The sequence below is a fragment of the Aotus nancymaae genome, unplaced genomic scaffold (genome assembly GCF_030222135.1).
Source record: "Aotus nancymaae isolate 86718 unplaced genomic scaffold, 86718_ANA_hifiasm-v0.15.2.pri h1tg000014l, whole genome shotgun sequence".
NCBI classification, from domain to species: domain Eukaryota; kingdom Metazoa; phylum Chordata; class Mammalia; order Primates; family Aotidae; genus Aotus; species Aotus nancymaae.
Window position 1 is genome coordinate 73,381,251 of NW_026988425.1, and position 12,970 is coordinate 73,394,220.

Genomic DNA, 12,970 nt, shown 5'->3' on the forward strand with positions numbered 1-12,970 from the left:
TGGCATAAACACTGTCATTGCACCCTTGACCTCCCAGGCTCAAGCAACCCTCCAGCCTCAGCCCCCCAAGTAGCTGGGACTACAGGTGTGTGCCATTACACCCAGCTAATTTTCTTTTTCCTTTTTTTTTTTTTGTAGATAGGATCTCATTTTGTTACCCAAGCTGGAGTGCAGTGGCATAAACACTGTCATTGCACCCTTGACCTCCCAGGCTCAAGCAACCCTCCAGCCTCAGCCCCCCAGGTAGCTGGGACTACAGGAGCATGCCACCACACCCAGCTAATTATTGTAGTTATTTTGTAGAGATGGGTTTCACCATGTTGCCTAGGTTGGTCTCAAACTTCTGAGCGAAAGTGATCCACCTGCCTCAGCCTCCCAAAGTGTTGGGGTTACAGGTGTGAGCCACTACACCTCATCCCAGCTAATTAAAAAGCAAAATTTTGTAGAGATGAGGTCTCACTAAGTTTCTCAGGCTGGTCTTGAACTCTTAGCCTCAAGCCATCCTCCCACCTCAGCTTCCCAAAGTGTTGAGATTGTAAGCACGAGCCACCGTGCCCAGCAAGAAGTACCCTTTTCATGCATTTATTGGTCATTTGCTTATTGCGTTTTGTGAAGCCCTTTTGTCTATTTCTTGACTTACTAATTTTAGCCAGTATGATTGATTCTCTGGCACAAAAATGCAAAATTTAACACCCTTACAATACCTCTTATGTCCTCTGCTTTTTGCCCCCTCTATTTTTGTTACTTATATATTTTTGGCTCTTAAATTAGTTGACTTCATGTTCTAAAACAATACAATTAAACCTCTATTGATTTATCAACTTTAGACAGTATTTATTGACTCTGCTAGGAAAGATAAGTATAATAAGTTAAGATGTTTAATGTGTTTTCATTTCTTTGCTAATCCTGAGGTTTTAGTACTTTCATTATTATTTATTCTTACTTTATAAACTTTTAGACATTTATATTCTATTCTCTAAATTGTGCCTCTGTGTTTTGTCATAGGCTGATTCCAAAAATTAAAAATCAATAAGGAACATTTCCATAGTGATTATAACAAATGTTATGTCCCAAAGTATCAAGGTTGGTGTTTGGTCCCACAGAGAATGAAATATAACCATATGTCGTTTCATATTTACTACTTGGAGGAGAATCTTGCATGTGTCAACTTCTAGTTTCTTTCTAGCTTCCTTTACTTCATCTGGCTTGTTTTCTTGCATTCGATGCCATTTTATTGTCTTTAATTTCTGCTTTGTTTGGTTGGAAAACATCCTCATAATTTTTCCCTGCACTAAGTGTGTGTGGGTTAGTAAGTTTTTCCTGTCTTGTCCTGGTACTTGGTCAGTGATTGTTTATCATTTTAGAAATTGTTAAGCAGGTTCAAAATATTTTCTCCATAATTCTCTGTTGCCACCTAGAATCCCAAGTTAATGATAAAAAGTATGACAGCATGATTCTCACTTCCTTTAGATACCTGTTGTTTCTCTTTGGAAGCTTTTATAATTTTTCTCTATCCTTAGAATTCTGATATTTTACCAGAACGTATCAGAGTATGAAATGTTTTCATTTATCCTATCTGGTATTTGGACTATTCTATTTGAAGTGTGCTGTGCTCAGTTCAGGGAAAGTTTCTTCCATTTCTGTTTTTTCTTTTTTAGATGGAGTCTCACTCTGTTGCCCAGACTGGAGTGCAGTGGCACGATCTTGGCTCACTGCAACCTCTGCCTCCTGGGTTCAAGCGATTCTACTGCCTTAGCCTCCCAAGCAGCTGCAATTATAGGTGCTCACCACCACACCCAGCTAATTTTTTGTATTTTAGTAGATATGGAGTTTTGCCATGTTGGCCAGGCTGGTCTCAAACTCCTGACCTCAGGTGATCTGCCCGCCTCAGCCAAAGTGCTGGGATTACAGGCATGAGCCACCCCGCCCAGCTCTCATTTCTTTATTATTAAAATTTTTTCCCCATTGCAGTCTAACCTTTTTCCTTTCTGGAACTCCCACAAGACAGATATTAGACTTCTTGGATCTATGCTCTAGGTTGCTCAGTTTTCCTTTCATATTTCCAATCTCTTTATATTTTTGTTTAGTGTTCTTTTTTTGAGCTCTCTGACCAGCTTAGTTTTTAGCTTTCTCTGGGTCATTGGTTAGTACATCCATTGACCTATAAAATTTTAGTAATTATTTTTTTGTTTCCAAGAACTCTTTAAAAAAAAAATCTGATTATTCCTTTTCCAGGGCAGCCTCTTTTTCTTTATGTCTCTAGTATCCTCCCATATCTTTCTGAAGGTAGTAAGTACCTTTTTGCCTGAATTAGCCTGGTTTCTTTTTGTATCTTTTCTGTTTGTTCATTTGGGGCTGTTTTTTTTTTTTAATCTCTTGCCACTTAACAGTTTTTAAAACAATAAACAATCTGTTGTTCTACACAGTTTCTGTGGGCCAGGAATGCAGGCATAGCTTAGCTTGGTGCCTGTGCCCAAAGGTGTCTCACCAGGCTACAATCAAGCTGTTGGCCAGGTCTGTATTCTCATCTGAATGCACGACTGGGGATAAAGGATCCACTTCCAAGTTCACTCACTCTGTTGTTGGTTAGATTCGCTTCCTTACCAGTTGTTGGCTAAATGACTCTTAGCCAGAGGCCTCCTTTAATGTCTGCTTTTCATGGGCCTCTCTGTAGAGTAGCTTAGAATCTGGCAGCTGACTTCCCTCAAACCAACCCAGCAAGACAACAAGAGAAGGCAAGTAGATGGAAGCCACGGTCTTATAAACTAATCACGGCATTGCCATCCCATCACTCCTGCCATGTTGTATTCTTTATAAGTGAGTCATATAGGTCCAGCTCACACTCAAAGGGAAAGTCCTTTTACCTAAGGGGGTGAGTACTAGAAGGCAGGGGTCACTGAGGGGCCATCTTAGATGCTGCCTACTATGGGGCTTGCTGTGGGAAGAAGGAAGGCTGGTTTTCATGAGTGTCTGCTCTTCCTTGTTTCTAAATGAAGGACCTTGTGGGACATTATGGGTAGTTGGTCTGGACTTACTGTGTGACTGTGAATGCTGGATCGTGTTGTGTCAGCTTCCTTTTCAGGTATGTGGGCAGACAGCAGGAAGGCGGGTTGGAAATTCTTCCTTGTATAATTCTATACCCTTTAGCCCACACAGTTGGAACTTGTTACTTGCTACTACCCACTAAAATATGGCAAACATGATGGGATAGTGACTTCGTTGATTAGGTTGCATTATATGACAAAGGAAAAGGGTTACTTATGTAGCCTTTTCCTTTGTAGTAGCCTGTTACTTATCTTTACATTTAGGAATATAAATATATCATTACAGTCTTAAATCAGTTAACGTTGAGTTAATAAAGAAGGAGATTATCTTTGGTGGACCTGATTTAATTAGATGAAAGACCTTAAAGAGCAGGTGAGAAATGCTTTCCCACTGGCTTTGGAAGAAGGAAGCTGCCACGAGTTCTATCTCAGCAAGGACATGAACTATTCTATGGCCTAAATGAACCTGGAATGCGATTCTTCCCCAGTCTAGCCTGAAGATGATAATGCATCTTGATTCATACCTTGATCTTAGCCTTGTGACATCCTGAGCTAAAGGTCTAGCTAAACTGAGTCTAGACTCCCAACCCACAGAAACTATAAGATAATAAATATGTGTTGATTTAAGAGCCTGAAAGTAAAATACACTGTATTCATTTTCTATTTTGTAACAAATTATCACCAGACTTAGTGACTTCAGTTCTGCTGTTATAGAATAGAAAATGAATACAGTGTGTTTTACTTCCAGGCTCTCTTATTGCCTTTGCTTTCTTGGTTCTGGCTTGTGTCCACAGTGAATGTCTGGAGTAAACCCAAGCTCTGGCCTCAGAGTCCACCTCCCTCATTAGAGGTCTTCTTTAGGAAAGGGCCACCCTTTTGTAGAGAAAGCAGACTTTACACTGCCAGCTGGGGACATGTCACTGCTGCCAGCTGTGCCTTTTATTTCTTATTTTTGAAGTGTATGAAGAGGAGGAGCCTAACCTCAGGTATTCTAAAGGTACTTGTTTAACGGAAGAGCGTAACAATTGCCCTTGCCTGCTCCTCTGTTGTTTAGATTTGCTGCTTCAAATGGAATTTTACAAAGTCCATGATATAGGTGCTGAGGATGTCTGGTCTATTGATGGCATATTTTCCTCTTTTTATACTGCTCTTAGGGTTTCATTCTTTAAACAGAAAATCATTTTCCTAGCAAAGGCCTTGGAAGCGAAGGGAGGCAGACATTGGTGATGAGTCTTGTGAAGTCAGCTTGCATTTCAAATTGGACCTGCCTTTTTCTTTTCTTTTTCTTTTTTTTTAAGAGAAAATAAAATACTGCTTTGCTGCCTACCACTGATCTAATATATTTGTAACCAGTTTGGCATATTGCTAATAAATCTGATGAGAAAAGGCAGAATTTTTATAACAATTGCTTTTCTTATGCTCCATTACTATTTTTCTCCCTTAAGTTCCCCCAGGCATACTCCTATCAAGACTCTTCTCTCTTTTCTTCTTCTTTTCCCTTCCTGTCACTTGTACTTTCATATCCTCCCTTTCTATTCTCTTTGGGTAATTTCTTAGAATGAGTGACTTAAAAATGTTGCTGACATGATTCTTTTCTAACCCTAACAGCATGCACGATACAGGTGCTGAGGATATTGAGATACTGATCTAAAATTGTGATTTTAGAATGTCTTAAGACTTTTAGTTCTAAGCAACACAAACCAAGTAACCTAAATCTCAAACCAGTTTAGGTTAAAAAAAAAAAAAAAGAATGTATTAGCAGGACACTGCAGTAACTCCTTGAACCCCAGGCTAAAACTGTATTCCGATGTCACAAGGGCCTGGCACCAGGAACTGGAAAGCTACAGGAGCCCAGGTAGCTGTTAAGTTTCTGTCTCTCCTGTCTTAGCTTTTCTGAACATCTTCTTATTCTCTTCTCTCTCGGCAGACTCAATTTGACTGTTTTGGCATGGATGTGGCCAAATATGGCTGCCCAAAAATGGCATCTAGAATTTCCAAGTTAATATTATTTCATTTCAAGCAAATAAGGCAGAGGTACAACCCCTGGTTCCAAGGGGGAAAGAATCCATTTCGTTTAGCTTGTGCCAGTTATCTCTTTTTAGGCTGGTTTCATATGGTTGTGAGGGCAGGTTTTGTGGTATAAACATGGCTTGCTGTGGCCCAAGTTCCCAAAAAGGAGGTAAGTGAGTGGAAGATCGGGCAGATATCTCAAAACACTTCTCCTGCAACATTCTTGTTTTTGTCCTACATGCTCTTTCTCATCAGAGAGACAGTTTAGCTGGAGGTTAAGAACATGGACTTGGGGTCAGACAGACCTTAATTAGAATCCCAGCCCTGTTACCTACTAGCTGTGTGATCTGAGGTCAGTACTTTGCTTCTGTGAAGATCAGGTTCTTTCTCTGGGCAATTGAGATCACAAATCTCCTGGGGTTGCTGGGAAGATGAGATGAAATAATGTATGGTATATCCTATGCACTCAATAAATAGTAACTGTCATGAATTATTACTATCATACCACTGGGGAAAGATGATATGAATGGAAGAATATGCATGTCATCACCCTGAATGGTGCAAGAAGATCTGAAGGCAAAATTTTAGATACCACAGAATTATATCATCAGTAAAAATCTAAGAATAAGTTTTGTCTTACCATACTTGAGCAAAGACAGAGATACAGGCTAGGCTGCAGGAGTTAGGGCCCAAATAATCTAAACTTATTTCTAGAATATAATTTCCATTTCTGTTGGCTTTAGAAATGGAGTAGTCAATGACCTTGTAATCTCTAAGAGAGCCCAACAGAGTTGGTGGTCACTAATAATACAGACATAATAGCTTTTTTCCAGTTAGTGCCTGTTCTGATGGTCTCTGCATTCATTCTGTTTGGGAGCAGGTTTATTTTGATTGGCTAATATCTTACTCGGTGAAATATTTTGAATAGCATCCCTGGAAACCATGTGCCAGAATTAAAAAGACCTCAGTTTTTTTGTTAAAGAAGACATACTACTTTCTTTTTAAGACTATTACAATTTCTTTTGTGCTTTTCTCACTTCTGTGATAAGATTTTTTGGGTAGCAATTATTATTAAATGAATTCTTAGAAAAGGATATGTAAAATGATTGTTTAAATTCTTCATCATTGAAGGATACCAAATGTAAGCTGAAAGTTAATGTTTATGTCAAGTAGAGATAGCTGAACAAACAATGTTCATAACTTCTTTTTCAAATGTAGTGTATTATATTCTATATGGAACTATATATAGTAGAACAATATCTCAATGACTAACTGTCTAATTTTCTCTCAAGTTATGCAGACATTTTGATTGAGAGGGAAGTATTAATGCAGAAGTACATTCATCTAGTTCAGATCGTAGAGACAGAAAAAATTGCAGCTAACCAACTCCGACATCAACTTGAAGATCAAGACACAGAAATCGAAAGGCTTAAATCAGAGGTATTATTTCCCAGTCGATAGATTCCTTCTCATTGTTTCACGTTTACCATCATTTCCTCATGATTACCTAAGGCCTATTCAGAGCAACATTTTAATCCCAGGCTGAGTTCCTCTGTCGTCAACACATACATGGCTGGTCCTGACCTCGACATGAATCTAATGTTTACATTAGGATTAGGTAAATGTGCTAACAGGAACATATCAGGATAATGTGCTTTTTTTTTTGGTGGGGGGGGCATTATATTTTTCTCCTGATAGCCTTTATTAGCTCAGAAATTCAAGAATTGACTATAGCTCTGAAAAATTAACTGTTTTCAGATACCCTGTAGTAATGATAATTATGAGTCTGCCATAGATTCAATTAAAGTCTAATATGATGACTAAGGGAGGACCAGAAATGAATTCAGACTCTTTTAGATTGAAGGAGTCCATCCTTCTCCCCTCCACCATTTTAAAAAGAACATTTGGATTAAACTATAAGACATTTGCTAGGGTGCATTTTTCCCTGGAGTCGGAATTCCTGCCTCCCCTCTCCCTCCCTCAGAGTGTGACCTTCTCAGGCCTTGCATCCCCAGAGAGTGAGGCTGATGCCCAGTGTGAGCAGAAGGTAGTTTTAGAGTCCATGGCCGTGGTCTGTGCCTCCATCCTCCCTACCTCCCAGGCCTCAGTCTAAATAGAGAATCCCGAATGTTCCTTTCCTGCTGTCCTGTCCTTCCTTATGGGCAGTAAGCAAAAACTGAAGAATGGGAGAGGAATGCGGAGAATGAGATTTTCTCCCTCTTTCTGCCCAGGGATGCATTAGTATTTTCTGAGATTGAAAGAAGGGAATAGGACACAATGAAACTTACTAGTAATTGTATCCTCATTGACAGAACAGTTTAGGCTCCTCAGCCTTGGCAATGTTCTGGTCATTTTTACCATCATCAGACATTTTCCTTTTGGTGTCTTCATACTTTCCTCTAAGACACACCCTGTGAATCCTAGGTGGGGGTTTCGCCTTCTGTTCCCTGCACACATCACCTCCAGTGTTCAGAGCACAGGCGTAAGCTTCTTCCAGCTGGGATGTGGCAGCTTCTCTGAGGATGACAACTTGCGGATTGTGTTCACCATATTATTATAGTTGTTAACTTCCTGATTCGATCCTGATATGTGATATAGTGAAAACAACAACAGAACACTTAACAAACCTGCATTTTAAAAGACTATATCAGGGACTGTTATTTAAAACAAAATTATTGTGTTCTTTCTTTGCCACTGTAAGCTAGAGCAGATGCTTGTCTGCTAAGTGAAAGAGGTTGGTATTTACTCCACGAGAGAAGCTCAACACTAGGCGATGTTCCTCAGTGTTTATTTATGTGTGTTTATCTGCCTTCACTATGTTCTGTTTTAGTCTGAATGTAGATTACAGCAAAAAACTGTCAGTTGCAGGTATGTCTTCTGTAATCTCTTGACAGGAGCCATAATTTATTTCCTACTCCCTTTCTTTTCCTACTTCCTTGCCAGAAAGTAGCAGAGGGGTGCATTTGCTACTGGGGACAAAATATAAAGACAGGTTAGATAGGGGCAATTATGATCTCTTAACTTTTGAAGTATTGCTTGTTAGTAAGTCTGTATAGGTTCTTAAGCTTGTAAGAGCCTGCCGTTCAGTGCTCACCTAGAGAATTTTGCTGCTATGTGTAGTTGAGAGGCCACCCAGTCTTGAAATGACCCTCGCAGGTCACAGAACTGAGCTGGAGATATAAAGAGATCCCAGGTTATTTCAATCCTTTTTACCTTTTCTGAGGAATTCTCTTGGTTGGCTGGGACCAGCCCCAGGGCTCTGAAGTTCCCTTTATGGTTGCCATTTTCCTAAGGATGTTTGTGAGTTTGGGATGCCATGTGCTTTGGAAAACAACAGGCCAATGACTAGAACCAGGGGCCCTGAGCTGAGTGAGACTGCATGTGGGGACCACAGGGCATTGCAGGCAGCTGCCTTCAGGCGAGGGGGTGGACATGTCGCTGGACTCCTGACAAGGTCTTGGCCTGCTCACCACTGGCAGCTGGGGCTGAGTTTTGGGCTAACATTTCTGCTAACCCAGATCTCAGGTCACACTTTCCACAGTCACTTCTTATAAACACTTTTGTTGGTGATAGCCTGCTGGGGGTAAAGTTTATGTTTCCCCCATCTCAGCACCAAAGGAAGAGAGGATGCAGAAAAAGTGGCTGCCTCCTGAGGAGCTCACTGGCCCACCTTTGTAGGCGGAGCTTCCTGTGTGTTATGGCTATAATCCAGCATTTCCCAAATCATGAAACGGACTGATTTTGTGTTCCAGATTGTTGCTCTTAATAAAACCAAAGAACGAATGCGACCTTACCAAAGCAACCAAGAAGATGAAGATCCAGACATCAAGAAGATTAAAAAGGTAGGGCCTGGAGGTTTCCAGCTTTGCAGGAGCATAGTGACCAGTCGTCTGTCCTGTGGTGATGTCTTGTGCGTGAGCTGGGAGCAGCCTTGGCGTTTCTGTGCTATGACTCCCAGACTTGCCCTGCCGAGTGTGCCAGGCATGGCTACTCTAGAGAACTTCTGCTTGAGATTTCTTTTCACTCTCTGGGAAGGACGCCAAAACCGGACGTTAAGACAATAGTGTTCTCCAGTTGGGTTAATTAAGTGCCGTTCAGCCTCTTGATTTTGTGTGGCTTTCATATTTTGGGGGAATATTTTTTTAATTACATTTCAAAAATATTTCTTTTAGCTTTAATCTTTAGTGCTATTTAAGAAAGATATTTTTGGGCATGTGAGAAGCTTGGGTAAATCAACACATCCGCTTAGATTTCTGTTTTATTATTGTTTTCTTGTTTAACATCCACACAATCAGCACATTTTCCCCTCTTACTGCCATTTATAATTGCACAACTTTTGCAGTGAACCAGACCCTGTCTCTCATTCTAGTCCACTGTGTTTTGATTTGTCATTTAGGTTTTGATCCCATGATCTTGATAGTCTTATATAAAGCACTTATCAGCTTTGTTAATAAGTGAAAAGCGTCATATTTCAGGAAATTTCCCTGGATACACATTTTCAAATCTTACTTCTTTTTAATTTTTTATTATTTGTCTTATTTTATGCTAATAATTAATTCCCTTCCACTGTAACAAAACTTTAATGTAGCCACCATTTGCCTGGGCATTTTAAAGATGATCAGTAAATGTTTGTTGATTGGCTGAAACACACAGTCCCGTGCACTTTGTCAGGCTTGCCTGTTCATTTTCACATCATCCCTATGGAATTCAGATATCATGTTTTCGACAAAATTGATTTAAAATTATATTTTATGTTCTTTTTTACAACTTTAAATATTGCTCAGAATTTGAAATAGAAATGATTCTTAGGATGAAGTCAAATGTTTTCAGTTTTCAAGAAATAAAAAAGTAAAATATTCATTCACTATCCATTTCTTAGAAATTAAAATTTTTTATTTGAATCTGGTTTATGCTGTTATAAGATAAATTTGTTTTTGTTTTTTTTTGTTTTTACAAAAAATCCCATCTAGTCAGTCTGGAAACATATTAATTCTACTGCCATTCCTTTAATAGTATGCAGCTGCATGTAAATAAAAAATTAATAAAATTCAATTTTCAGGTATGTGGTAGAAACTGTTCTGTTAGTAAATAAGTGAAGTGGCTATTGGTCAGCAAGCACCTCCTGCCCAAGTAAATAGAAAGGTGTTACTTAACACCAAATCCAGTTAAGTTGATTTTTAAAAATATTTCTGTTAAATAAAAGAATACTGATAAAATTTTAAAAATTTGTCTACCTTTTTGTTTCTTAATAGGAATAAAATTTTAAACCAATTTTTGTACTTGTTAAATAGGTTTTGAAACTAACTTTGTTGTTCTTTATGTCTCAATTCAAAATAATGTCTGTGTGGAGAAAAGTGTTAACAATTAATCATTTCTCTATTCTGATCTTGGCAAATATCAATATAATTTTTTTTACCTTAATAGACTAACATTTAAAATTGGTTATAATTCATGGAAATTTTTGTTAGGCTTTTTCAAATAATATGAATATAATTTCCTCACATAATTGTGCTAAAATGTGGTTAATTTGTATTGAGGTAGAGTGACTTTAATACCTGCATAAAAATTGATAACATGGTGACAACCCTGATGGGCAAACAAGAGAATCTTAGACATTGCAAAAGAAGGGTCATTGTTTAGTACCTGATAATTTAGAATATAGCATGGAAAAAGTAAAAAGTGTAAGGATGTGTTAAATAGATAATAATGATACTTTGGTAGTGATTTTATACTGTCGATTATATGTAAATTTACAACCGACTTTGTTGCTGAATTGGCCACATCTAAAGTGACAAGTCGTAATTATCATGAAACAAATCCTAATTAATTATGTTATAATTTTTTATATTTAGAAAGGACTGTAGATTTTTTTTGTTAATCATTCTATTTTTATGAAAAATGAAAGTAGTCTGACAACATGAGATTAAAAACAGAGAAACACGAGATGGGGTCTTGCTGTATTGTTCAGGATAGATTTGAACACTTGGGCTCAAGTGATCCTCTCGCCTTAGCCTCACAAGGTCTGGGACTACAGGCCTCTCCATGTCCAGCTGTGTCAGTTATTTTATAGATGAAGAAACAGAGAATCAGAGGTTAAGGTGGGTGCAAGCTGGTTAATGGCAGAGCCTCTGAGTTAAAGGTTATAATATATGCTTGACTGCTCAGTGCCCAGCATTCACCTGAGCATTTTAAAGATGATCAGTAAGTGTTTGTTGATTGGCTGAAACACACAGGCCAGTGCACTGTCTCAGGCTTGCTGTTTTTTTTCACATCATCTCTAGGGAATTCTGATCAATTTTAGAGGCTATGATGTTCTCTGCAAAATTGGTTTTAATTATGTTTCATGTTCTTTTCCATAAAATGGTCACCATTGCAAGTAGTCAGATTCCCATTTGGTTTTTTGTTCTGTAGGTTCAGAGCTTCATGCGAGGATGGTTATGCAGAAGGAAATGGAAGACCATTGTGCAGGATTACATTTGTTCTCCTCATGCTGAAAGTATGAGGAAGAGAAACCAGATTGTGTTCACCATGGTGGAGGCAGAGTCAGAGTACGTTCACCAGCTCTATATCCTGGTCAACGGCTTTCTCCGGCCCCTGCGTATGGCCGCCAGCTCCAAGAAGCCCCCCATCAGCCATGACGACGTCAGCAGTATTTTTCTCAACAGGTTTGACATTGCATAAATCAAAGGGTCATGAGAAAAACCCCTTTGTATTTCTTACAAGAATTTTTACTGCATCTTAAAAAGGTCTCATAAATTCATCTCTATGAGTTTCTGATCATAAAAATAAGAAAGCTATTATTTGTGTCCTGTTGTTAGTATAAATGTATGTATCTTGAGTCTTAGCATCTAATGTTCTTAATTTTTTCTTCTCTATTTGACATACATTGTCTTATCGTGTGGAGGTGTATGTTGGGGAAGATAATCTGTCTCATGAACTGAAGGAAATGGAGTGATTTAAACATGTTCATTATATGCAAGTATTTTAGGAAGAGCAAAAGCTAAGGCAGGGCCTGAGAATCTCTGGTGAATGTGTTTCCTCAATAAATCTTTATAGTTTCCTTACTGCTGAGGATTCATCAGTGAAAAATCCAAAAATCTCTGCCTTTATGGAACTTAAATTTTGCTGCAGGAAGATAGACAATGAATAGCATTAGTGAAATAGATAGTATATTACATGGTGATTGGAGCTGTGGGGAAACATAAAGAAGTTCGGAAGGGGAGAAGGGGGACAAGGGGGCGTTTAGGTGTTTTACTTAGAATTGTAGCTATTTGTTTTTGGGTAGATAGTACACTCACATGGTTCAAAGGTCAAAATAACGTGAAAACAACAGCTAGCAGCTGCACTCTCACCCTGTCTCTGTCCACCTGATTCCCCACCTTTTATTAATATTTGTACTAGTTTCTTATCTATCCTTTCAGTGTTTTTCCATTTTGATCTAAGAAAATATGAATATAGAGTCTTATTTTCCCTCTTCTTACACAAAGGCAATATAATTTAACATACACTTCATTTTTTCACTTAACATTATTTCCCAAAGATCTTTGCATATTGATACCTAAAGAGCATTCTATTAAAAAAAAATCACTACATAGTATTACAATCTGTGAATGTACCATAGGTTTTTTTTTATAGCAGATTTTCAAAAAGGCTAAGGTGACATTCGAGCAAAGGCTTGAGGTTCCTGGAGGAAGACTGAGGCAAGCAGAGGGAGCTGCCCGTGCTGGGGACATGGGGCTTTGACATGCCCGGCAGGCCAGCTTGAGGACCTGCCCTGCTCAGTGTCAGTGAAAGGAAGAGCCAGGGCGTTATCAAGGTGGGACATGGTACAGCCATTGGCTTTTACTCTAGATGAGATGGGGAGACATTGGTCAGGTTTTGAGCAGAGAAGGGGTGTGATGTGACTTCTGTTCTGA

The 12,970-nt window shown here is 38.8% G+C and overlaps 1 protein-coding gene across 2 annotated transcripts in view; it reads left to right on the plus strand.

The window, feature by feature from the left end:
• The window catches only part of RASGRF2 (Ras protein specific guanine nucleotide releasing factor 2), a 269,826-nt gene that overhangs the window by 90,943 nt on the left and 165,913 nt on the right, over positions 1-12,970 (plus strand). For both annotated transcript variants that reach the window (XM_012477557.3, XM_064376089.1), the window contains 3 exons: positions 6,347-6,494; positions 8,807-8,896; positions 11,466-11,719. In XM_012477557.3, coding sequence (XP_012332980.1) covers positions 6,347-6,494; positions 8,807-8,896; positions 11,466-11,719 — 492 coding nt within the window. The remainder of the gene's footprint in view (positions 1-6,346; positions 6,495-8,806; positions 8,897-11,465; positions 11,720-12,970) is intronic.